Genomic DNA, 27,429 nt, shown 5'->3' with positions numbered 1-27,429 from the left:
GCTCCACATGGGGGTTGCCTCTGTGGCATTCCTCTGGATCCCAGGGCATTTTGGTATTCACGGAAACGAGGAAGCCGATACAGCAGCCAAGGCTGCAGTCTCTCTTCCTCGGCCCACTGTTTGCATGGTTCGCTTTGCTGATCTACAGAGCATTTTATGTCGTCATGTTGCTCTTTTATGGCATACACATTCGTCTACACTTCCCAATAATAAATTACGGGATGTAAAATCTCTTCCCTGTGCTTGGACCTCTTCCTCCCGGCCTCGTTGTTGGGAGAAGGTAATTTTAACTAGACTTCAGATAGGGCACTGTCTTTTTAGCCATTGGCATCTTTTTAGTGGCGATCCTCCTTCGCTTTGTCACCACTGCTCTCAATCGTTGACAGTGAGACACATTTTACTTCAGAGCCCCTATTTTAATCCGCTATGTGCCAGTTTACAGCTGTTGCCTGGTCTATCTTCCCTTTTAGCAGATTACATGCGCTCAGCCGATCACATCCTTGAGTTTATGAGTGTCAGTGAGATGACATCAGTCATTTGAAGCTCCTTTTTGGGGGAAAACCACCTCCCCCTTCAATAGTAATTTTCTTCAATTTCCTTCTGTTTTTACTTTCCCTCCTCCTTGAGTTTTGCTCCCATTGCTGCTGATTTAATATTCGGTTTTTTACCCTTTACTAAGCCACTGATTGGGCGCTTATGACCGTAGCAGTTTTGCACCCTAAAACCATAAAAAAAACTTAAATTCATCGCCAAATTCATGACACACCTGCAGTGTATAAAAGGATCTGAGAATGCCATGGCGGATTTCCTGTCCTGGTTGGAATCGATCTCTCAGGCTACAAGAATTTAGCTGCTGTGCAAGACACAGACCAACAACTTGTCGAATTCCATTGAGTTACATCTGTGGCAAATACAACCTGCTGGTGAATGTTTCTGAGTTTGGTGCGACATCTCTCAGGGAAAATCGAGACCTTTTGTATCTGAGAAACTGCGACAGCAATTACTTGATAGCATCCATGGGCTGGCTCATCTGGGAATAAACACCAGCAACAAACTGATGACAGACAGATTTGTGTGGCCCAGTGTAAATAAGGACTGCAAAAACATGCTTAGATTGTCAGAGGGCCAAGGTTGGATGATATGTGCACAAAGCAGTTCAAGACTTCCCACTTATGACACAACGTTTCACACATGTGCACCTGGATATTCTGGGATCTCTATTTCTGTCAGAAGGATACCATTACCTCCTTACTGCAGTGGACTGCTTCACCAGATGGGCAGAAACGATCCCATTATCAGACATTTCCATTGAAAAGGTGGCACGGGTATTTCTTTCATCATGGATCGCACATTTCAGCTGCCCTTTGTATGTTACAATAGACCAGGGGCATTCTGTTCTCAGAATTGGCCAATCTCTGCCATTTCCACCATCATCATACCACAGCTTACCACTCAACAAGCTGTGGAATGGTGGAATGCTGGCATAGAATATTAAAAGTTGCTTATTGTGCCATGTGAAATCTGGTTGTCAGCTTTGCCACTGGTTTTGTTGGGCCTTCGTACAGCATTAAAAGCAGATTTAGGAGCATCCACTGCAGAATTGGTTTGTGAAGAACCCTTATGATAGCTCTCAGAATTCTTCACTGATCACACCGGGGCACGACAGACCAAATTGCATTTATGTACTGGAAATGGAGCGCGAGCATATGGCCAGACTTCACCCATCCACTGTTTCAAGACATGGGGCAGTAACTACATTTGCGCACAAAGACCTATGGTCACTTACACATGTGATGCTACAGATGTTCACTGTCAAGTCCTCATATTCTGGCCCCTACACAGTGCTCTCCCAGGACGAACATGCCATGCATATAGATCAAAATGGGGACAGCAAAATGGTATCATTGGAATTGGTCAAACCTGCACATTACTGACATACACGCTGAACGTGAAATGACACCGTCAACACTGCTGGATCCGGATGATACTGTCTCAGTGCCACAATAGTAAGTACCACCAACCCTGCCCGCACCAGAAATGGAACAAATTCAAGCAGCGCCTTCAGTACACATGAGAGCTGGATGTCGGGTGAAATATAAATACCCCTACATTCCCAAAGCCCCACTCCCTGAGGAGGGAGACTGTGTGGGAGTCACCAGAAGAACATCTGTGAAGGCACAGTGAAGCACAGCATTATTCTGTGGCAATGAGGGCATGGACAATCTGATTTATTCTTTGCATTGACTTAGATTTTTCAGTTGATTGGTGTTCGAGCTTAAGAAAATAAAAAGTTATTGCCTGACTACTTTGTTGGCTCTCTTTAGCAGACAGAGATACACTGTAGTTAGGTGAAAGGTTATCATTACATATAAATAACGTCTTCCTGGACTACTTTGGCCCCATTTAATTATTATTGGGATTGTAACAGAACTAACTGTATGCACATTTATAGTTGATGGGGGTACAGAATATTTCACACTTTAATGTTTATGCCAAAAATTCTGAATTAAATAGATTCAAATTCTGTACCCTCACACATACCACACCACATAAATGAGTAAGCGTGTTTCTATTTTCTAAGCCATCTAAATCAAATATGAAATATTATAACAAACCTTCCTTTTAATTATACAAGTACTTGAGTGTTTATTTCTTTTTCTCATCAATTAATTATTAATCCACTCAAAATATTTGTACCACTCTTGATTTTCTTTTGAAAGCTACTAGTTTATGAGTTACATCAGGTAAGTATGCACATGTTTTTAAAAAATATATTTTTATCATTACTTATTACGAGAATCATAAGCACCACCACCACCACCACCACCACCACCACCACCACCACCGCCGCCACCACCCCTTTTTTTTTTAATCAAAAAGCTGTGTGGTCTTTAATGGAATCAGTTCTGTTAGCGTTATAATAAATCTAGAATGAAATTTTCACGCTGCAGCGGAGTGTGTGCTGATATGAAACTTCCTGACAGATTAAAACTGTGTGCCAGACTGAGACTCGAACTTGGGACCTTTGCCTTTCGCGGGCAAGTGCTCTACCAACTGAGCTACCCAAGCACAACTCACGATCCGTCCTTTTACTCACAGTTATGACAGGTCGTGAGTTGTATTTGGGTAGCTTAGTTGGTAGAGCACTTGCCCACGAAAGGCAAAGGTCCGAAGTTCGAGTCTCGGTCCGGCACACAGTTTTAATCTGCCAGGAAGTTTCATAATAAATATATTTAATCATTTATCATTATCTTTTCTTTCCAATTGAAACTTAAAATATACCACATGCAGCTAGGTTCCACTTTAATGGAGCTGTTACATCTGACTCACCGCTTTTCCTACTCACCCTTATTACAACCAAAGACGCACTGACCTTTCAATGGCAATATCAATATGGTATTTAGGTAATCTGCTTCTTTTACACTATTACATAAAATGTTTACTCCATATCTGGTAGAGACATTATATTTTAATATAGAGATTAAAGAGATTACTTATACAGAAAAACATTAGGTTCTTTCAGTTGAAATACCATATATACCTTGACTGGAAGCAATTTGGACATTGCTTCACCTTGGGCGGACCTGTGAAAACATGTTTTGAATATACTGGAAAGGAAATGGTTCACTCAATTGAATGTTTGGGTGTGGATTACGGATGGATAGAATGGTGCCTGACTAGAAGAAGTAAGAATGGAAATAGAAGATTAGGAATGTTAGAGCCCAAGAAGGAAAGAAGACAGCCTCGAAAGAAAGACAGCCTTCCCATCCAGGATCCATCCCTAGGAGTACTTTTCCGCTGGAAGAATAGAGGTGTACATCAATCCTACAGAATGGACACTACCAGCTTCATCTCCACAGGCTCCAAAAATATTGATTCTAACACCTTACGATGGAAAGTCTATGGAGAGAGCCACAATGCACACAGTAACTTTTGTTCAACATCTGAGTCAGACTACAAAGTGGACTAACTCTCACTATAAAAATGAATAAAACTATACATCAGTGACCTTAATCTAGAGTTGTTAGGGGATGGACACAATTAATAAATTAGATCATGTCTGTCATAGTGGAAGACTCCCATAGGATGTTCTCCTTCCTCCAGAATTGCCAATACTACCATTACCATTTCTGATGGATTCTCCTACAAGTGCTAAACTGCAATTAAACATGTAACAAGGGAAAAAAGATTCCACTCCTTCACACTACATCAGTATACACACTATCAGTACCCATCCCTTACAGCAGTGGTTGTCAAACTTTACTCAAGAGCCAGTACTGACATTTTTGGGGCAGAACCTCAGACTGCATACATACTGATATTATTATTAACTGGTAACCTACATACATTAGTATGTTATGAGGCCCCAAAAGTATAGCTACAATAATTGGAACCCTTTGTGTCAACTGTTGTCTTTTTCAGTTTGCTGCCACCATCAGGAGCCCCAAATAAGTGTTCTGTTAGTGTGTGAGCAGATGTGTAACTGATTAATAACAGTAACTGTACTTATGTGTCAATGCAGTATGAAATGTGGTCACAAATGTTTACTAGATTTTTTAATGTCATTTTTCTCCTAGTCACTGTGTTGTATTACAACAGCCTTAATTTAATTTCAAACTCCTTGCTACAAATACGTACTCATTTGAAGATGACCATCTCTGTAATGCACATTCACAAATAAATGATTCTCATATTTGAAATTCATACCTTAGCAGCTAATCTGTAAAAGCTGTGCACACCCATGAGTTGCCAGTACTGAGGAGATGAACAATAAAACACTCTCACTCTCATATCCACCAGTCCTGTAGTGGCCACACTACATACCCCTCTGTCCCTTAGGTAAGTGGCCAACTTTATTTAGCTCATGGCCGAATTCACCAATGTCAATTAAAATTAAGCATGCCTTAAGTTATTACTATCTCTGTAAGTATTTTTGTTCATTACTGAATAGGAATGCAAACTCTCTTAAGAAGTTCTTATTGTAAATAGACATTTTTGGTTTCAGTTGGTAGCTGGTGGACACATATCATTACAAAATATGACTGAGAAGTGCAGGCCACACGAATACTTGATCAGGGCTACATGTAGCCCATGGGCCGCAGTTTGACAACCACGCCTGATTTTTGACACAAATTCAGTCTCCTGCTTTTTACTGCACAAGATCTCATGTAACCATCTTTTCCTCCATTTCTCTCCTTCTTTGATTAAAAAGGCCCTCAGCCACAAAATCCGAAAGGCATTCTGGTACTATTGGATATTTTTACTTACTTACACACACACACACACACACACACACACACACACACACACACACACACACACACACACAGAGGCGCGCGCGTGCAAAGTAACTTCTTTAACTATGTGCTATAAGGCCTCAGTATTTTCTTTACTGTTCTAAACATATTCCTTAAGTTGTAATGCTTTTTCATAAGCAGTACACACTGTGTGTGACCAAAATATAAATCCTTTAATTCTTTCCTTACCTCACTTCTGACAAATTGATAGTTTAGATACTTACTGATATGTGACTACTGTGTATTATATCTTTTATCCCCATAGTTATTTATTAAGCATCCTATCTCAGCTTATACAGAAGAGAGTTCCTTCACTATCAGAAGATTCCATGGTAGCTTCCAATTTCTCCAATTGTGGTTCCATTTAATTTTTAAATACTGCAAACAACTCAACATTCTTAGTTGTGATTTGGTCTAAATTATCCTTTGTCTCAATTAAAGCTTTTTCTAATATTTTTACTCAACTCACTAAAATACCTTGTACTGAGTTAATAGTACGTAAAAGCTCAACTTTGCTTTCTAACTCTTATTTCACCAAGTCTAAATTATCACCTAAATCTTGAATATGTTTTAATCGTAATTCCATTCTCTTTTCTAGTTTGTCTTCTCCCACTTAACTGGGAACCTAAGCCAAGCACTTTACTGTCGATGTTAGAAAGTTTCCCATCATTTTGAGGGGAAAATCCTCTAGTCTATTTGAGAAAATCTTTTGCCTGCCTGATAATATCCTCCATCCATTATTGCTGCCTGGTGAGAAGCCACCAACAGAATTTTTTTGAATGCTTGAATGCTTCCTTTCCTTCCATGAGAATCATGGCCATCAATCTTCTCACCCATAATAATCATAAAGAATCACATAAGTGGTATTTACAATAATTTGGAATGTACTTATAGCAAAAGGTACATGTTTCTTTTATCTAAGTTGCTCATAAATCAATGAAATTCGCTAAGCAAGTTCACTGTGTAAACTGACATTCATCTCAACAGGTCACTCTATAAATTGAAATTAATAACCCGCTGCACAATAAAATGATATCTCAGCCAACAGAAATCATCAGGTTTCAATGAAGTGATCCTCAATTAAAGTTTTCATATGCCAAGCCCGCTGCTCATTTATAGAGGATGTGGGCATACAATCATTGCCAGATTCCCACTGCACTGGCTGGTCACAATGTGGGGAATGGCTGAGCACATATTTCCAGCGTTCGCAGGAGAGCTTCTATAAAGTTTGGAAGGTAGGAGACGAGGTACTGGCAGAAGTAAGGCTGTGAGTACCGGTCGTGAGTCGTGCTTCGGTAGCTCAGTTGGTAGAGCACTTGCCCGCGAAAGGCAAAGGTCCCGAGTTCGAGTCTCGGTCGGGCGCACAGTTTTAATCTGCCAGGAAGTTTCATATCAGCGCACACTCCGCTGCAGAGTGAAAATCTCATTCTGGAAACATCCCCCAGGCTGTGGCTAAGCCATGTCTCCGCAGTATCCTTTCTTTCAGGAGTGCTAGTTCTGCAAGGTTCGCAGGAGAGCTTCTGTAAAGTTTGGAAGGTAGGAGACGAGGTACTGGCAGAAGTAAGGCTGTGAGTACCAGTCGTGAGTCGTGCTTCGGTAGCTCAGTTGGTAGAGCACTTGCCCGCGAAAGGCAAAGGTCCCGAGTTCGAGTCTCGGTCGGGCACACAGTTTTAATCTGCCAGGAAGTTTCATATCAGCGCACACTCCGCTGCAGAGTGAAAATCTCATTCTGAATAAGCTATTCGCCTATCACTCAGATAGTACAAGAAGTGTCTACGTATACAGGGTATTTCAAAGTCTTTGCACAAAATGTCTAGGGATGAAAGATCCCAACACAGGGCACAACTTTCGTTAGAGACAAAATGTCTGTTGATGCTCCCTGACTGCTAGGCATACTTCAGTATTCACCAGCCTTGGGATGAGTAGATTTCACCAAACAAGCAGGGTCCACTAGCCAGATGTGCTGAATATACCTACCATAGCAAATTTATAAGGTTGCTTTTCAAAAAGGAAACCTTAAAAATGAGTCTCTCTAAGTAGAGAAACATATTTTAGCAGCAAAGCAGTAACTTTAATTTTGCTGGGCATACCCAATTTCACATGGAGTAGATGACTAGGTTATAGGTAACATGCAAGGTGTGGGCGTGCGCGCACTCACACTCACTCTCTTTGCAGAGTGCCTAAGTCCTGCTGCCTATCAGTGGAATAATAAGTATAAAATGACGCCTTAGTGTTGCTGGAGTGTCAGCGAACATTTTGTCTAACGAAAGTTGTTCCCCATGACGTGATCTATCACCCCTAGACTCGCATGCAGAGACTATGAAACATCCTGTGTAACTCTGACTTTCAGCTTTTGATTCTTCCTCACTTAATACCATCAAAATTATATTCAGTTTCCACACAGTCTTCTTTGTATTTAATATTAACCACTAAATATTGTGGAGCAATGGTTATTACTTTTTGTTCTCTCTGTTGACTGTCTTGTTGATTACTGTTGCTAATATATTTAATATATTGTGTGACTGCAACATTGTTACTCGCTCTTTTTTTTTCTCTCCTGCATCGGGACCCGATTGGTATGGTCATTAACATATATGGCATTGTTAATTTAAGGGATGGCCAGATGATTTTCCTGTGCCCCCCTCCCATACATGTACCCCCAACTGTCTTGTGTGTAATGTTGTTAAAGTGAAAGTGAGAGAAAGTTTTCTAAATGTTTGAGAATCATGTAATTGAAGTGAGAGATGGGTACCAGCCCACTGTTCATCTAGTTGGAAGCGGTGCTTTAAAATGATCAGCTATCTGGGAGTGCCCTGTGAATTCAATATTAAGTAATGTTTAAGATTCAAATCATGAAGCATTAGACAATTTCTTGATCCATTAATTAGCTATGAGGCTGACTTCCGATAACTGTAAACATTATATACACATATCTCACACTCCACTGAATCACGCTACTTCAATATCACTTGTAAATAATCCTTCAACTCACTTTAGAAAGGAAACCTTTAGTCCAATCTTCAGTTTTATAATAAAACCCAAAACTATCACTAAAGTCTGCAGTTCTTTAGTTTCTCAGCCTTGATTACTGTACTATAGCACCTCCACATGTAATGAATTAGTTTGAATTTTTTAACTTCTTGCAGATTCAGTCTTCTTCACCACTATCTTACATGAAAGGCATGAAATTCACAAGAACTCACTATTAAAAGATGTGCATTTTCTTTTAAAATGTCTCTTCTCCTTTCTGAGTTTTGAAAAACCACCAACCATGTAATATTTTCAGATCTAGATCTCATCCATTATCCAGTTTCTCCAGTTACTACAGTTTCATTTTCCTACATTTTTAATTCCCAGTTTCATGTTGATCTTGTTGTTTTGGTTTCTTACTTTTCTGTTGTTATTTACTACATTTAACTTCCATAATTTTTAAACAATAATGAATTTTTATTACAATGTAAGTACAGGGATGTGGTTTGAGCAATTGCTAAGCTTGTACTCAACTAAAAAGTTTTACAAGAATTCATATTACTTTTTTTTACTACCTCCTTTTTTCACATCCATGGAACAAAGTACTCTGAAGTTCTTCTTGGCATTCTACACAGTGTTGGTAGCTCCATACAGCACCTGCCGCAGCATATTGGTGTCTGCTGTCAAACTCCATCTACTGTACACTGCCCAAGGAGCATGCAAACAAATAATAAAAATAGAAAACAAATATTTGAAAATATAAAGGATATCATCCACAAGCAAATAACATATTTCTCCAACACTTTGGTCCCATTTAATTATCATCAGAACTACAACATAATTAACCATATGCACACTTGCTCATTTATAGATGACATGGGTACAGAAAACGTCTTAATTAAACTTGCCTGACTTCTGTACCCATAACACATAGTACGTGTCATGCCATAAGGTGTCACCTAGATTCATAGTTGACCTAAAGACTGGAGTGGATGCCTTAGCAGTTTGGTGAATATGACATACTAGCAATGTTCACTTTTCAAACATTTCAGCTGGCTTTCACAGCACCCATCTGGATGGTGTTTTGCTATTTCAGTTTGGTGTTTCTTGACTGAGGAATGAGGGTAATTCTTCAACCATTTCTCACTGATCAGTGCGTGCAACAGCAGGAGAGCATATTGAGAGATTGGTAGCAGAGAATGACCCTGTAGTAATGCCAACATTCATGACATACGGCATTCTCTACAGCTTGAGTCAGAAGTCAGGTAAGGATTTCACTTCTGGAGCAGGAAGTTACTAAGCCTCATAACACACAGTGTTTTGGAATCTTCACATAAGAAGAATTGGGGAGCTTATTTGTCAAAATTTTCATAAAACTTTTTTGTGGGGTTACACCAAGGATCATGTGAATACAACACAAGTCAATGTCACTGCTAACTTTCTTGCATGAATCAATGATGCAGTCAGAACTGTTGAAGCTGCCAGAACTCTAATAACACCTTGATGTTGTACAAGTGCCTAGCAGAACTTACTTTAAAATTCTACCACAACAGAAAAAAATTGAGAGTTGTTAAACATTTTACAACAAACCACAATGCTCTAATAATTTCAAAGTTATGATTTTTTTAAATGATGCTGGGACATTATAGACACCCAGTTCTTACCTCATCTCAATAGGAATTCAGATCCAGCCTTTTTACAGCCAAAACAGTTGACAGCTTGGTAATAAAGGTATAAAACTCTTTTGAAAATAAAGATATGATCTGTGCAGCTCTGTCAGATCAAGAAATATATTTAATATGATGTACTTCTTGAGTTTCTCCCAGCGTATTTGATAATCAAAATATCCACGGGTGTACTGCCGGTCTACAGTGTCCAACGGGCACAATATTTCGGCGATCATACATGTCACCATCATCAGGTGAACTGACGGACTGAGCTCCTGTGAACGTGCCGGCAGATATCATGGTGAGTTTTGACGTCATTTCCTTGTTCACGAGGGTACCCCTGCGAGAGTCACTAGAATTGATTAGTCAGAAGTTTGACGAGAAGACCACTGAACTTTTTAGGCATGTCTTGACTTCCACGTATTTTCTTTTTAATGGAGAATACTATGAACAAACGGAGGGAGTCGCCATGGGTAGCCCACTCTCACCGGTGGTAGCGAATTTGTACATGAAGAACTTCGAGGAGGAAGCCCTGTCGTCATCCGAATGGAAACCTACTTGCTTTCTCCGTTACGTGGACGACACGTTCGTCATCTGGCCACATGGTATGGAGAAACTCCTTGACTTCCTTACACATCTAAACTCCATACACCCCAACATCAAATTCACTATGGAGACTGAAACGGAGGGTAAACTACCTTTCCTTGACATCTTGGTCAAGAGAAGGCCTGACGGCACCCTAGGCCATGGGGTGTATCGGAAGACAACGCACACTGATCTGTATTTGCACGCAGACAGCTGCCACCACCCTTCACAGAGGAATGGGGTGCTTAAAACTTTAGTACATAGGGCGCGCACTATCTCTGACGCAGAGAGTCTACCCCAGGAATTGGAACATCTGAGAACCGTATTTCGAAAAAATGGGTACTCAGAGTGGCAGATTCAACGTGCTCTCCGCCCACCCACTACAGCACAACCTGTGGAGATGATGAAATCACGAGGGAGGAGGTAGGCACTGCGTTTATCCCATATACAGGCGCACTCTCGGGGAAAATCGCCCGCATTTTGAAGAAACACCGGGTCGGAACTGTGTTTTGTCCTCCGAATAAAACTCGTGCACTGGCGGGGAGCGCCAAAGATGACCTCGGTTTGAGGAAGGCCGGTGTGTACCAGATTCTGTGTCAATGTGGCAAGTCGTATATTGGTCAGACGATGCGTACCGTTGAGGATCGATGCCGTGAACACCAGAGGCACACTCGACTGATGTATCCGAGGAAGTCGGCGGTCGCTGAACGTTGTTTGTCGGAAAATCACGCTATGGAGTATGACCGCACGAGGATTCTGGTACAGACATCGAGATACTGGGACAGCATTGTTAGAGAGGCCATCGAAATTCGCACCAATGACGATCTCATAAACCGTGACTGTGGCTATAATCTTAGCAAGGCTTCGGAACCAGCGATTGGGTTAATCACGAGTAAATCGAGCAAATGTATAGTTGTGATGACCATGGCGGACAGAGCCATCACACCGACGTCATTTCAGACGCCGTCGCAATCTGGTCCACCGCGTGACCGTGGCGCGGACGGCGGAGTGAGCGTGCCGCGGGCGGAGGGTATTTAAATCTGCCGCCGCCGCGACCGAACCCAGTTCCCCCTGAGCAGCCATAGTGTACGGATCTCCGCGTCGGCACGTTCACAGGAGCTCAGTCCGTCAGTTCACCTGATGATGGCGACATGTATGATCGCCGAAATATTGTGCCCGTTGGACACTAGACCAGCAGTACACCCGTGGATATTTTGAATATTTAATATGGTCTCCTACAATATTCTTACCAAAAGAATCCAGTACTATGGAGTGAGAGAGAATTCTTTATACACCTAATGCAGTCGTACATGGGCAACTGAAAACATGTAATGAAGATAACTAATCAGAAGTCAGAATGTCTTCCTGTTGTAAAAGTTCTGCTTCAGTGGTCTGTTCTCAGACCTTTCCTTTTCATTATTCACTTGAATGTTTTACCAACAGTTGTGCCATATGAACAGTGGTATATGCAAATGACACACAAAATGCTGCAGTGATTGCTTGTAAGATAGTGGTGTATGAGAAAAGCAAAAAGTGTGTCATTACCTACAAATACATGTATTTCCTCTTAAAAAATAATCCCTGAATGCAGGGGCATCATAAAAGAGTCTCCACTGTGTTAAAAGTTTCAGTTCCTTTATGTATCCTGAAGCAATTCATGTTCAACTGTAGTATGGGAGCCACTTTAGTTGTGAGATCTGATTCTTTACATCTGGCTGTTTTCTCCAAGGAGAGGAGATTATGGCAGATGGAGAGGGTTACTTGAGGGTTTGTTCAGGCAGACACTTAAGTCCAAATCATGAGTGAAATAGTTGTCATCTGAACTTTAAATGCAAACATGTTTGCTTAGGCTTTACTGTGGCTATTATTGATATAAAATGAAACAAGTTTACTGTTACCAGTCACCATTTATTCATTTGCACGATGCATTTCAGAGGTTTAAACCTCTATTAACAAGTGGGTTAATACAATGTGTGTGTGTGTGTGTGTGTGTGTGTGTGTGTGTGTTTGTTTTATGACTTTTGGGTAACCTGTGGCACTACTTCTAATGGTCATAGGCTCGTTTTCCTCTCATGCTACATCATATACACCATCAAACTTTGTGTCTGCAATAAGACTACAAGAGAGAGTACTATAGGTTACCTGAAATTTATAAAATAACACATACATGCCATATTAATCTACATAAACCCACCTGATGTAGGTTAAACCTCCAAAATGCACCAAGGAAATACATAAAGAAATACTGACTACAACAGTAAAAGTTGTTTCATTCATCATATGAAGTGTCAAACAAGTCAAAGCTCTGACAGTCTTACATCAGATATTGTGGAGCTGTGGCTGTGCTTAATGCTAAGCCTTGATATTTAATTTGGTGGTGGTAATTTAATATTGTAATGGTATGGCACAAACAGGAGTCCAGAGTTGTACTCAGGGTGCACGTTGGAGCTAGCCAGTGTATCATTTTGCCATAGTGACAGCTTCCTCAATAGCGACCCTAGTTCTCCAGGCAATGATCAGTCTTCAAGAAGTTTTGATGGCACTGAAGTGTGTGGCAGTACTTGTCCTTCACATTAACAAGCCCTCATTTTCTGTATATATATACTCCTGGACCAGCCGAGCAGATCATCAGTATGGCTTGGCTATGCATCAATGGTTAACATGTGTAGATCTCTGCCAACGGGTCATTGGGTCGCTGACACTCTTCTGATGCAACTATCATTGACACAACTGATCTGCATCCCAATGACCGCTGCCTGACTGCCTAGCCATCAAGTCACCTTTCTTCTGCACCATCTCCAAGAGACTGCCAGTAGGGGTCCTACCTCATTGTCCGACGTACAAAATGAGGTCCTCCCAGCTACAAACTGCTGAGGGCTGACACTGCCAGACACAGTGCCCCAACCATCAGTCCAGGGTTTGTTATCTGGAATTCACTGACATATCCTGCTAGATTGTCCACTGGTCTGCCTCATTTTGGCCACCTGAGGTTGGACTCTATCACAGCATCGTAACTCAACAGCAGCCAGTGGCTTGGAATGTGCTATAGTCGAGACTTCTCAGTACCAGATTTCTCTTCGAGAAACATTTATAGCAGTGCGTCCACACCTGTGTACCTGGCTGCACAGTTCAATGCCAACATCTATCATCTAATTACAGCATGCACACTGCACTACATCTGTTTATAGTTAAAAATAAACAACTTTTGCAACATCCGGCTGCCTTTTGTCACCTAATCGTCAAGCCATCTCCTCCATAGAACCATGTGTCTACTCTGTTCTCCCCCATACCATTACAATTTGTGTCAGAAGTTGGATGGCACAGATGGAGACAGAGTGCTGATGCAGATTGAACTGGTAGTTCAACATGTGTGAAGCAATGGATATAAGTAGCAGCAACCGCTTATATCACTTGTAGAGTCCCTGCACTTGTCCTCTTCCCATTTTGTAATCATTTGTCTGGGATAAACTCAGTTATGGTACTTGGGTAGCACCTGAGGGATGAACCAATGACACCAAATATGTGTAAGCAATGTTATTTTTTTGGGCATGCAGCCCCATGAGCTGGATCACACAACATGGTGCGCAGACAGAAAGGGCATTACCCTAGGCAGTAAACTGGAAGTCTGTGGCTAAGGTGAGGAAGGCCTTGCATACCGAGAACATTTAGGTGAATGTAAATAATAGGCAAATACAAGCAAGGGTTGTTTTAAATAGAGAAATAGAAATTTAGTAGTCTGTTCTAGTGGATATGATATGTCTATCTGAAACAGAATGAGTGCTATAAATAGTTAAAGTTTGTACTAGGAAACAAAATAACCAATAGCTTATCAAGAGCTAATAATCTGGTAGTATGACAACCATCACGATATTACTTAGCGAATACTGCTTGGTTCTAATAAGGTAGATGTGTTTACATAAAACAACATGGATCAAGTGTCACAACAAAAATGATTAATGTTTCCTGTCTTTGAATCATGTGGCACTGACTCAAAGCAGCAAGGCACCAAGATAAAAATGAGTCTTTGGCCATTATGTCATCAGTTAAACTGCTCCAGGTCCTTGAGTTACAAGGAGCATGATGGCAGAAAATCCACCCCATATATATGTCCAAGTCAAGGAAATGACATCATGGGGGAATGTTTCAGATATTAAGGGAATAATTATGAAGTATTGACAACAGCCTTGCTGAAGTCATAACACCGGTTTTCTTCAGATCGCTGAAGTTACTTTCTGTTGGGCATGGTTATCACTTGGACAGTTGAGCGTCCAGGTTGGCTGAGCACTATTGGCAAGGGGAGGGAGGGGAAGGGGGGGGGGTGCTCTCAGGCTGATGATGACACGGCACTTGGTCAGTACCGTTGGGCCTTCTGAGGCCTATATGGATGGGGTTAGTTGTTATACAGTATCAGAGTGCACAGGAGGGAGTTGTTGAAAAGCAGCCCCCAAACAGTAAGTCAGTGATATTGGAAATCTCATGTAGCACAGTACATTGAACAAGTGTCTCTGGATGAGAGGTTTTAACACACTGAAATTTTTGTAGTAATATGAGCCACAGAAATGTGGAGTTTTGATAGTTTCCTGGTCATTATGTCTGAGAATTCGACCATAGCAATGTTATTAAAGACTCCTTCCTTCTGTAACTAATAATTACCCTTATTTGTTATAAGGTACAAGAGGGCACTGTGAATATGGGTAAGTTTGTTCAAGCCAAGACATTGCTTTGACCTTGAGTGCTGGAAGATTGCCAAATACTGCTTACTTAGGATAGCACATGGCATGGCTCTAGAAGACAAACACTATGTGATCAAAAGCATCTGGACACCTAGCTGAAAACAACTTACAACTTCATAGCGCCTTCCACCAGTAATGCTGGAATTCAATATGGTGTTGCCCACCCTTAGCCTTGATGACAGATACCACTCTCACAGGCATACGTTCAATCAGGTGCTGGAAGTTTTCCTGGGGAATGGTAGCCCATTCTTCATGGAGTGCTGCAGTAAAGAGAGGTATTGATGTTTGTCGGTGAAGCCTGGCATTAAGTCGGCGTTCCAAAACATCCCAATGGTGTTCTATAGGGTTCAGGTCAGGACTCTGTGTGTAGGCCTGTCCATTACAGGGACATTATTGTCATGTAACCACTTTGCCACAAGCCTTGCATTATGAACAGGTGCTTGATCATGTTGAAAGATGCAATGGCCATCCCCGAATTGCTCTTCAACAGTGGGAAGCAAAAAGGTGCTTAAAACATCAATGTAGGCCTGTGCTGTGATAGTGACACACAGAACAACATGAGAATCATGATCACACCGTAACACCACCACCTGTGAACTTCACTATTAGCACTACACTGCTGGTACAGGGTGTTTCAAAAATGACCAGTATATTTGAAACGGCAATAAAAACTAAACGAGCAGCGATAGAAATACACCGTTTGTTGCAATATGCTTGGGACAACAGTACATTTTCAGGCGGACAAACTTTCGAAATTACAGTAGTTACAATTTTCAACAACAGATGGCGCTGCAAGTGATGTGAAAGATATAGAAGACAACGCAGTCTGTGGGTGCGCCATTCTGTACGTCGTCTTTCTGCTGTAAGCATGTGCTGTTCACAACGTGCAAGCGTGCTGTAGACAACATGGTTTATTCCTTAGAACAGAGGATTTTTCTGGTGTTGGAATTCCACCGCCTAGAACACAGTGTTGTTGCAACAAGACGAAGTTTTCAACGGAGATTTAATGTAACCAAAGGACCGAAAAGCGATACAATAAAGGATCTGTTTGAAAAATTTCAACGGACTGGGAACGTGACGGATGAACGTGCTGGAAAGGTAGGGCGACCGCGTACGGCAACCACAGAGGGCAACGCGCAGCTAGTGCAGCAGGTGATCCAACAGCGGCCTTGGGTTTCCGTTCGCCGTGTTGCAGCTGCGGTCCAAATGACGCCAACGTCCACGTATCGTCTCATGCGCCAGAGTTTACACCTCTATCCATACAAAATTCAAACGTGGCAACCCCTCAGCGCCGCTACCATTGCTGCACGAGAGACATTCGCTAACGATATAGTGCACAGGATTGATGACGGCGATATGCATGTGGGCAGCATTTGGTTTACTGACGAAGCTTATTTTTACCTGGACAGCTTTGTCAATAAACAGAACTGACGCATATGGGGAACCGAAAAGCCCCATGTTGCAGTCCCATCGTCCCTGCATCCTCAAAAAGTACTGGTCTGGGCCGCCATTTCTTCCAAAGGAATCATTGGCCCATTTTTCAGATCCGAAACGATTACTGCATCACGCTATCTGGACATTCTTCGTGAATTTGTGGCGGTACAAACTGCCTTAGACGACACTGCGAACACCTCGTGGTTTCTGCAAGATGGTGCCCGGCCACATCGCACGACTGACGTCTTTAATTTCCTGAGTGAATATTTCGATGATTGTGCGATTGGTTTGGGCTATCCGAAACATACAGGAGGCGGCGTGGATTGGCCTCCCTATTCGCCAGACATGAACCCCTGTGACTTCTTTCTGTGGGGACACTTGAAAGACCAGGTGTACCGCCAGAATCCAGAAACAATTGAACAGCTGAAGCAGTACATCTCATCTGCATGTGAAGCCATTCCGCCAGACACGTTGTCAAAGGTTTCGGGTAATTTCATTCAGAGACTACGCCATATTATTGCTACGCATGGTGGATATGTGGAAAATATCGTACTATAGAGTTTCCCAGACCACAGCGCCATCTATTGTTGAAAATTGTAACTACTGTAATTTCGAAAGTTTGTCTGCCTGAAAATGTACTGTTGTCCCAAGCATATTGCAACAAACGGTGTATTTCTATCGCTGCTCGTTTAGTTTTTATTGCCGTTTCAAATATACCGGTCATTTTTGAAACACCCTGTATATGATATTCACCAGGCATTCGTCATATCCACACCCTGCAACCGGATCGCCACATTGTGTACCACTATTCGTTACTCCACACAACGTTTTTCCACTGTTCAATCGCCCAATGTTTACGCTCCTTACACCAAGCGAGTTGTCATTTGGTATTTACTGGCGTGATATGTGGCTTATGAACAGCCGCTCGACCATGAAATCCAAGTTTTCTCACCTCCTGCCTAAGGGTCATAGTACTTGCAGTGGATCCTGATGCAGTTTGGAATTTCTATGTGAAGGTCTGGATACATTACGACCCTCTTCAACTGTCAGTGGTCTCTATCAGTGAACAGACAAGGTCGGCCTGTACACTTTTGTGCTGTATGTGTCCCTTCACATTTCCACTTCACTATCACATGGGAAGCAGTGGACCTAGGGATGTTTAGGAGTGTGGAAATCTCACGTAAAGACGTATGACACAAGTGACACTCAATACCTGACCATGGTCAAAGTACACGAGTTCCGTGGAGCGCCACATTCTGCTCTCTCATGATGTTTAATGACTATTGAGGTTGCTCATATGGAGTACCTGGCAGTAGGTTGCAGCACAATGCATCTAATACGAAAAACGTATGTTTTTGAGGGTATCCGGATACTTTTGATCACATACTTTATACATTACTCTGCCTTCTTAGTAGTACTGAGAATAAGTGATGTTGAGAAAGGCACTAAAAATGTGGTTATTGTTAGCCAGGTTACAGTGATACAATGCCTCCAATTCTGATCCCCCCTTCTTACAAGGTGGAACAACAGAATAGCTTACCAGGTTAAAAAGGGAGTGAGAGATGAAGCAGGGTAGTGCAAAATAGGACCCAAAGACTCTGTGTCTGTGCCTCGTAAGAGTGACACTCTGAACATAAAATAAATACAGAAATGGAAAAAAGACAAAGTTATAGTTTACTCAAGCATGATTCCAGTGGACTCAAGTAGAAGAATGCATACTGCTCTGGGTCTGATATCACTAGGAACAGTGCAGCAGCTTTCAACCCAGTGTTTATCATCCAAATGTCACCACCATCTTTCACTACGCTGGTCAGCAGGCTGCATTAACCCAGCCATCAGAACCAGGATAGTGTCACACCATCCTGAGTCAGCCACAGCTGCCTGACTGGAATACACTAGTAGCCAAGGCTGTTCACTATCGAGCCACCTCTTTGAGAAAACACATACAACAGCATATCCAAACCAGTGCACCTGGGTGCAGGGTTCAATGATAGTCGTCTGCTTAGTGTAGGCGCACTGCACTATGTCTGTTTGTGGTTAATAATAAAGAACTTTGACAAAATTTGGCTGCCTTCATCATCTCAGGTTTCATCCAGCTCTAGCAGAGAACCACTCACCCACTCAAATCTAAACAATACCATTACATTAACATATGCATTCTTTCGCTACTCCGTTTTTACCTAATGTGAAGATTATTGTTCCTCTAACAGTACATTCAACTGTCACTGTTAATTTTGTTCAAGGCATATTTGGATGTTTATTACCCACAGATTTGCCAAATCTCACCCAGCCACGATCGACCAAGTTCTCTAATGTGCTCCCCACCTGCATTATCTATGGAACACACAGAGCTTATGAAATGTTATAGATACAACAAGCATTACTCACTCTTCTCAAATTATAGCTTATTATCTATTAATTTGTGTCTTTATTATATTTCCAACTGCTGTGTAATAACATTGGTAATTTATATTCTGACCATGCAAGTAGTAAAAATGCCTTGTCATGAGACTTTTTTCTTACACAAAATGCATGTGGTAATAAATAGTCTGAGAAACTTCCTTACACATTAAAATAGTGTGGAAGACCAGGACTCAAACATGGAACATGTTCATCGCTACGAGTATGAAAATTCAGCTTACAGGAGAAGCACAAGACAACTGATCTGAAAATTCTTTGAAGCTGACTTACAGCACACAATACTCACGACCTCTGAAAAAAAAAAAGGGCAATTGATAGTGCCTTATGGTATTCCCTGTTAATGAACGAAAGCATATTTCATTTCTGCACTAACCTGTACCACATTTCTGCCGCCCCTTCATTTTTAGAAGAATGAATTTATGCACACATTGGCACCTGAAGTACAGAGAGACAATCTATGTATTGTTGATGCAGTAATTTTGCTTAGAACATATATATGAATAATGCAGCTTTCATAAAGCCTACAGGAATCTGGGGGCACTCTAAATGATAAGCTAATCCTGTTCAGCACAACACTACAAGAAAAGGATCAATGAAAAAAACAACTGATTTTTTATTTAGTGTGTCTGTATTTTATCACACTTGTGTGTATACGCAGTGTATCTTTCTAGTTGTGCTCTTGACACTTGAAATAGAAACGTGTGGGTAACACGGTGTGCAAAAAAGGCAAAACAAGGGAGGAAAAAATGGTGGAGACTGTAACACATAAATTGATTGAAATACTACACATATACTAGACACTGCTCTGCTCCAAATGCACTTTATTGTGAAGCACGTGAACACCACCACGATAATTTAATTTTTTTGTACACACACACACACACACACACACACACACACACACACACACACACACACACAGAGTTAAAATTGCATCTCATTTACAAACCCTCTGAACACATGTTTTGCTTGGTACCAGTGCATGTCATCAAAATTCTTATCCACAGAATTCTTTTTTAGGTCATGTGATACATAACTGTTTCTATGTAAGGGATTATGTCCTTCATTGTAAGGAAGCCTGAACTGTTCTTCACTATCTTCAGTCACTAAAGCACAATCTGGATAAATCTCTGCCTCTTGACCAGTATCATTATCCACATTACTGCTGATAGACTGTTCTTCACAAGTAGAACCTTTCAATGAAAATATAATATGTTGCCCCATGTTAGGTGGTTCATACAGTCTTTTGGGAAGAAGCCATGGACTATTCAGCCCAGCTCTCTTTTTCACGAACAGGTAGGTGTTAGTAGTGCTGAGTGACTTGGTAACAAAGTTCTGCAACTCTTCACAAGTCATAATGCCCCTGAAAATGAATAAGAAAAAGTGGTTTCAGAACAACTGGCATACAATGTGGAGATGTCATTAATATTTTAAATCTGTCTATTAGTATATGGTAAACATTCAGATTTACTCTAATCAGTAAATGCACTGGACAGCAAATTAAACTATGTTACTTAAGTAATTTGTGAAATAATAAAGTTATTTCCAAAATAGAAGTTCAAGACATAGAATCACAACAATCTTACTAACAATAGGGCAAAAGCAGGAATCACATGAATAGGTGGTGATCACAGTGCATGAATCCATGGACTGTATTCATCACCACAGGACAAAAGGCTTGAGGGCTACCACCTACACCTTCCTGTGGTAATGGTTCAAATATTTTTCGGCTGTAATCCTGAAGATTTCAGATAACATGGCTTTTCAGAAGGTGTAATATCAATATGCTTGACACATTTTGATCCAATATAATTGTGAATCAGATAATTGTGATGACAGGACAAAGAAACCAATTTCTCTGTTTCTCCTTAAACATTAAATTTCTGTAAGAGATTTGAAGCTGATAAAGAATTTTTAAATGCTGATCACAATGTACAGTGAGAAAATCAACATTTTTTAACATCTAAAGAAAATAAAACATTGTACGGGTTGTTACTGATACAACTGAAAGAGGGATAAAATTAATTCAAGACTTAATTTACAGTTTGATAATAAATGAAGAACAATGACAGTTTCTTTAACAGGCTCTCTAAACATAGACAATTTTTGCTGAATCTTCAAAAACTATCAAACCAAACCCATTACCAACTTAATCACGAACGTTTAACTTACATTGATTTAATATGTATATTGTATAATTTAATAATTTATTAGCAAAATTAATTTGAATGCCATTACTTATTTTGTAACTCCCATGCTCCTCTTTTTTCCTAATTCCTTCATTTATAGTTTGTACAAAGTTGCACTTACTTTTGTAAACTTCTCCAATTGCTGATTTTGGACATACAAAATGAAAAAAATCTGGAGAGCAAATGCAAGTGACTGATGTAATGGTATTTTCCCTTCCTAAGTCAATTAGGAATGAAACCAAAAGAAAGTGCTGGGAAGTTAAGTGAAATGGCTGCAGGAAAAATGCAATGAAACAGAAAAGGAAAAGGTTGTCAGAACAGATTTAGCATATAGAACAGCCAAAATGAAATTAAAAGCAAAGTTGTCAACACTGAGAGTTTAAGAGGAATTATATTGTGAAACACACAGGATAGAGCAAAGATAGGGAAAGAGTGAATTGAGAGCTCCTGCAAGGAGGTACTATCTGCTGACAATAGAACAAGAAATGGATATTTCTCCAGAGGACATAGGGGAATCTAGTACTAGAGTAAGAGTTTGGCAGAGCTTTAGAAGTCAATCAAATAAGACAGAAAGTATAGAAAACATTAATACAGAATTGGAGAAATTACAGGAGAAAGTGTCAACCGAATGATTATTCAAGATAGTCTGTGGGGTGTATGAGACTGGAGATATACCATTGGGCTGTAGAATACCATCATACACTCAATCCTGAAGATACTCAATGGAGATAAATGTGATACATATTACACAGTCAGTTTACTAGATCTTGCATCCTCATAAGAATGACATACAGAAGAATGGGAAAGAAAAATTGAGGAATGGAATGATCAAGTAGCCTCGGTTGTGGGTAAAGCAGGTGGTAGGGTTTGGTTTATTGGTAGAATACTGGAGAAGTGCAATCAGTCTACAAAGGAGGTTGCTTATAAATCATTCATGCAATCCATTCTAGAGTATTATTCAAGTGTGTGGGACCTGTACCAAATAGAACTAACATGGGGTACTGAACACATACAGGGGGGGACAGCACAAATGGTCACAGGTTTGTTTGACCTGAGGGATGCTAAAAAAACTGAACTGGAAGACTCTTGAAGATAGATGTTGACTACCCCACAAAGTCTACTAACAAAGTTTCAAGAACCGGCTTTAAATAACTCTAGGAATACATTACAACTCTCTACGTATTGCTCACACAGGGATTGTGAGGACAAGATTAGAATAATTACAGCATGTGCAGAGGCATTCATTCAATCAATCATTCTTCCTGCACTCCATACATGCATGGAATGGGAAGAAACCCTAATAACTGGTGGATGTAGATGTGTTACATGACAGTTAGCTTAGCTTTAGGCATGGTAAAAGAACCAGAGAGGCAACTACAATGATGTGCTTTTATCGTTGAGACTAAACTTTATAAAAATCAAGAAACACCCATAGGAGTTGTCAACACAGGAAAAGCTTCAACAATGTAAAATGTTGTAAAGTGTTTGAAATTCTCAGAAAAGTAAGCATAAGTTATAAAGAAAGATGGGTAATATACAATATATACAAGAACCAAGAGGGGGAAAATATGAATGGAAGACCAGGAGAAAAGTGCTTGAATTAAAAACAGCAAAAGTTTTTCTCCATTACTGTTCAACTTGCATGCAGAAAAAGCAATAATGGAAAGAAAGGTCCAGGAGTGGGGATAAAATTGAGAGTGAAAGAATATCAATGCTAAGATTTGTTCATGATACTGCTACTCTCAGTGAGGCTGGGGATGAATTACAGGATACATTGAATGGGATGAGTCCTCTGACCACAGAATAAGGACTGAGTAAACTAAAGGAAAATGAAGGCAGTGAGAAGTAGCAGCAATGAGACAGCAAACTAAATATCAGAATTGGGTACTACATCAAAATTGGCATCACAGCTCAATGAGTATGAATACAAACATAGTTACAGATCGTTTAAAATACACCATGGAAGAACAATGTCCTTTTTCAAAATTTGGGATCACATAATAAAGAAAGTAAAGGAATTCTACTAAACTGGAAGCAAAAGATCACACACCAAAGGAAGCTAGTGGAAAGATGATGCAGACTAGCAGAAAAAAAAAAAAAAAAAGCATTCCTCGATGCAGACTAGCAGAGAAGAGAGAGCATTACTCACTTCAAGAAATCTACCAGTATCAAATATAGGCCTTAATTTGAACAAGAAAGTTCTATGAAAGTGTTTTTAGAACACAGGGTTGTACAGATGGGGGAAAACAAAAAATAAAGAGAAATGTGGTGTTACAGAAAGATGCTTAATATTAAGAGCAGACCAACAAGTTAATATTTAGCTTTTTCTTTGTTTTCTTCCTAGTTTAATTCTTTAAATTCCGTGCATGTTTTTCTACGTAAGAGCTGGAACCTCATTTTTTGTAACTGTAAAGTGTAGATCTGTGCAGTCTGTAGGTGAATTTTCACTTCTTTTGAGCAACCATTTACACATTTCAGTAGGAGTCAGCTGCCATTGGAGAAATGTCAGGAGGGCAGCAAGTTGGATATCTACATTTCTCTCTGTACTTTTATAGTATACTTCTCCAGTTAGTTTTACTAGGATGGGAAAGAGGTGTGCATGCTGTGTGCAGACCCAAGAGGAGCTGGCCATAGTTCGTAACAGCTGAATACATTTTTGGTTATGGTAGCTGTCTTGAGGATAATGCCTCAGTATGTAGTTGTGGCAAAGAATCTGGTACATTGCATGTGACATCTCAGGTGTCGGCCTTATTAATGTACCCAATGCTGTGGATACACCCTCACCGCAGGGTGGGTGGCAGGTAGTAATGTGTTTGCACCACTCAAGACGGAGGGTCAATGTGGAGACTGGCTGTCTGTCCTTGCCCATCCACTCTATGAATGGACAGGTGATCACTCCTTCAGCAGTGTGTGATCAGGCACACAAGGGCAGGGGCTTGCTAGTTATTGGGAGCTAGGCACATTACTGAGCCCCTTAAGCAAATAGCATTTGGGGCCAGAAAGAAAGTCAATGCAAACTCAGTATGCCTGCTGGGTGGGGTGTCTCATCTGTGATGTGGAGGTGGCCTTGCCTGTGGCTATTGAGCATGCAGTGGGCAGTTATCTGCAAGTTATGACTTATACAATCACCAATGACACCTGTTGCTTGGGTTCTGAGGCCATCCCCAGTTAATATGAGTGGCTAAGCTCACAATTTGCACTGTGTCATTCTTGGCTGCAAGTTTCTGGATCAGCTTGATCGGATGGAAAACTATGGGACTATAAGTCAGGGATGCATTACACACAGGAAGCAGCTACTCAGGTAATAGAAGACTTGTGGAGTACACATGGGTCTTTTTTAGGCTATGTGGTAGGCTGAGGTACTGTGATGAACACTTACCAGTCAATACTCAGATAGTGAAATCAGACCACATTCAGAGTAAAGACACTTTGATTGTTAAAATTTTATCAGTAAACTGTCATTACTATTTGTAATAAAGTTCATGAATTTACTGCCCTCCAGGAAATATGCCATACTCAAATTATTCTCGAGACAGAGCTGGCTGAAGCCTTAAGTAGGAAGCTGTGAAATATTTAGTGAATCATGGAATGTACAGCGGATAACTGATCAGATGTTATAGGAGGGGGAGTGTTCATTGAGTCTATAAAAATATTCTCTCTATTGAGATTCAATTTGAGTGTGACAGTGAAGCTATCTGGACATGTACAGCAGGTTTAGGTGAAATCAAGCTAATTGTTGGATGTTTTTGCCAGCCACATGATCCCACTGTGGCAGTTTTAGTCATTCAAAGAAAGTTTATGCTCAGTGGTGTGGAAATGCCCAGACCATGCAACGTTAGTTGGAAGCGACTTTAACGAACCGAGTATCGACTGGGACAGGCAGCCTTGTAAAGTATGTTAAAACATATCTGGTAGAAAGAAATTAGAATTATATTAATACCTTAAGCTGCTAACGGGCGTTGATATACATCAACGGGGACAGGTGAAAATGTGTGCCCCGACTGGGACTCGTACCCGGGATCTCCTGCCTACATGGCAGACACACTATCCATCTGAGCCACCGACGGCACAGAGGATAGCGCGACTGCAGGGACTATCTCGCGCACGCCTCCTGTGAGACCCACATTCTCACCTTGTTGTCCACACACTACATTCGTACTGTACCACCCCAACACACTCATTACTCGTGGAAGACATTCTTACCCAGTCCCGTAAGAGTTCGGAGAATGTGTGTACATGCGCACAGGAGGAGGTCATGGCTGGTGTTGCCAGAACTATATACTTATATGGCTACAGACACAGAATTCACGCATCTGTAAAAAGATCAATGTGCGAAGATCTTGCTAAGATCCTGCTAAGATCCTGAGAAAATTCTGGTCCTACATACAATCATTATGCAGGTCAAAGGCTTCTATCTAGTCACTCATTGAGCCATCTGTTGTAGCAACACAAGATAGCAAAATGAAAAGTGAAGTTTCCACTTTCACATCTTAAAATTGTTCATGCAGGAGTATCGTAGAAACATACCATTATTTGACCATAGTGCAGACTGCCAAATGGAGGACAAAGTAATAGGCATCCCTGTCATAAAAGGCAACTGAAAGAGTTCAAAACAGATAAATTACCAGGTCCACATAGAATCCCAATTTGGTTTTACAGAGAGTTCTCTACAGCATCAGCTCGTACTTAGCTTCCATTTGTTGCAAATTTTCTACCCAGCACAGAGTCTGAAGTGAACAGCTCAAGCAAATGGAAAAAAGTACAGGCAACTCTTGTATACAAGAAGGATAAAGAGCAGACCTGCAACATTACAGACTGATATTCTTAACATGGTTTTCTGCAGAATTCTTGAGCATGTTCTTAGTTCAAAAATAATAAATTTTCTCGAGATGCGAAAGCTTTTGCCCACAAATAAGCGTGGATTTAGAAAGAATTGCTTGCACAATACTCAGCTTTCCCTTTTCTTACATGATGTCCTGTGAAACACGGATGAAGGGCAACAGACAGATGTCATATTACCTGAAAAGTGTTTGACAAGATGCCCCACTGCAAACTATTAATCAAAGAATCAGCATAATGAGTAAGTTCCCAGATATGTGAGTGGCTCGAAGACTTCTTAAGTAATAGAACCCAGTATGTTGTCCTCAATGGCGAGTGTTCATCAGAGAGAAGTGTACCATCAGGAATGATTAGGGAAGTGTGGTAGAACCACAATTATTCCTATATACATGAAAGATCTGCCAGACATGGTGGACAGCAATCTGTGGTGGCTGGCTGATGATGCTGTGGTGTATGGGACGATGTTGATATTGAGTGACTGTAGGAGGATACAAAATGACTTAGACAAAATTTCTAGTTGGTGTGATGAATGGCAGCCGGCTCTAAATGTAGAAAAATATACGCTAATATGTATGAATAGGAAAAGCAAACCCATAATGTTAGACTACAGCATTAGTAGTGTTCTGCTTGACACAGTCACATCATTTAAATATCTGGGCATAAAGCTGCAAAACAATATGAAATGGAATGAGATGTGACTGTGATTTTCACATCTCATCCAAAATTCACTCTCATTATTAGCCGCAAATACCATTTCGGGAAGAAATGCATTTGCCCATAAGTGAAAGAATCCCTATGTCCGTAAAGAGGCACCTGCAAGATATTCAGTTATCAGTTTTACATAATACTGTTATTGCACACTTCTGTAGATTAAACACTTTTTTGATCTTAGTTGGACTGTGCCAGGTGGTTTCGACGATTATCACCTAAAACAAGTTATGTAATCAATTTTTCGTTTGTTTGCTGATACATGTCTGCAGTCCTGGTACAAATTGAAATCCCTGCAGCACAGCAGTACAGACGCCAAAACAAAATGGTGTAGTTCATTAGTAAACTAGTGTATCATTTAGTAAGTTACTTTCTACATTTGAAGGCAAACAACACTGCAACAGTCCTTGCCAAGTTTGTGGAAATTTGTCAATGCTACACAATCATATAACAGTGGTTAGCTGACACAGACGCTTCCAGTGTGGTCAAACAAATATGAATGGGGATTAACCAACTGGTAGACCATGTGTCTCTGGAGAACTGGGATTTACAAGAGAAACCACCACTTGTTGTCACTCATTAGTAA

At 40.7% G+C, this 27,429-nt stretch overlaps 1 protein-coding gene and 1 non-coding gene across 6 annotated transcripts in view; one reads left to right on the top strand and one right to left on the bottom strand.

Moving 5' to 3' along the window:
* The first annotated feature begins 6,586 nt into the window (after positions 1 to 6,586).
* On the top strand, positions 6,587 to 6,661 carry Trnas-cga (transfer RNA serine (anticodon CGA)). The gene has a single exon. It is a non-coding gene; the product is annotated as a tRNA-Ser (tRNA).
* A 13,250-nt stretch (positions 6,662 to 19,911) lies between these two features.
* Positions 19,912 to 27,429, bottom strand: part of LOC126193019 (MAD2L1-binding protein) — a 44,045-nt gene continuing 36,527 nt past the window's right edge. For 3 of the 5 annotated variants that reach the window (XM_049932654.1, XM_049932652.1, XM_049932653.1), the window contains one exon: positions 19,912 to 20,470. In XM_049932654.1, the coding sequence (XP_049788611.1) occupies positions 20,032 to 20,470 (439 nt within the window). In that variant the 3' untranslated portion in view covers positions 19,912 to 20,031. The remainder of the gene's footprint in view (positions 20,471 to 27,429) is intronic. The other 2 variants (XM_049932656.1, XM_049932657.1) reach the window with 2 other exon arrangements.

This window comes from Schistocerca nitens, chromosome 1 (genome assembly GCF_023898315.1).
Source record: "Schistocerca nitens isolate TAMUIC-IGC-003100 chromosome 1, iqSchNite1.1, whole genome shotgun sequence".
In the NCBI taxonomy this organism is placed as follows: Eukaryota; Metazoa; Arthropoda; class Insecta; order Orthoptera; family Acrididae; genus Schistocerca; species Schistocerca nitens.
This window is presented reverse-complemented; position numbering and strand designations above follow the sequence as displayed.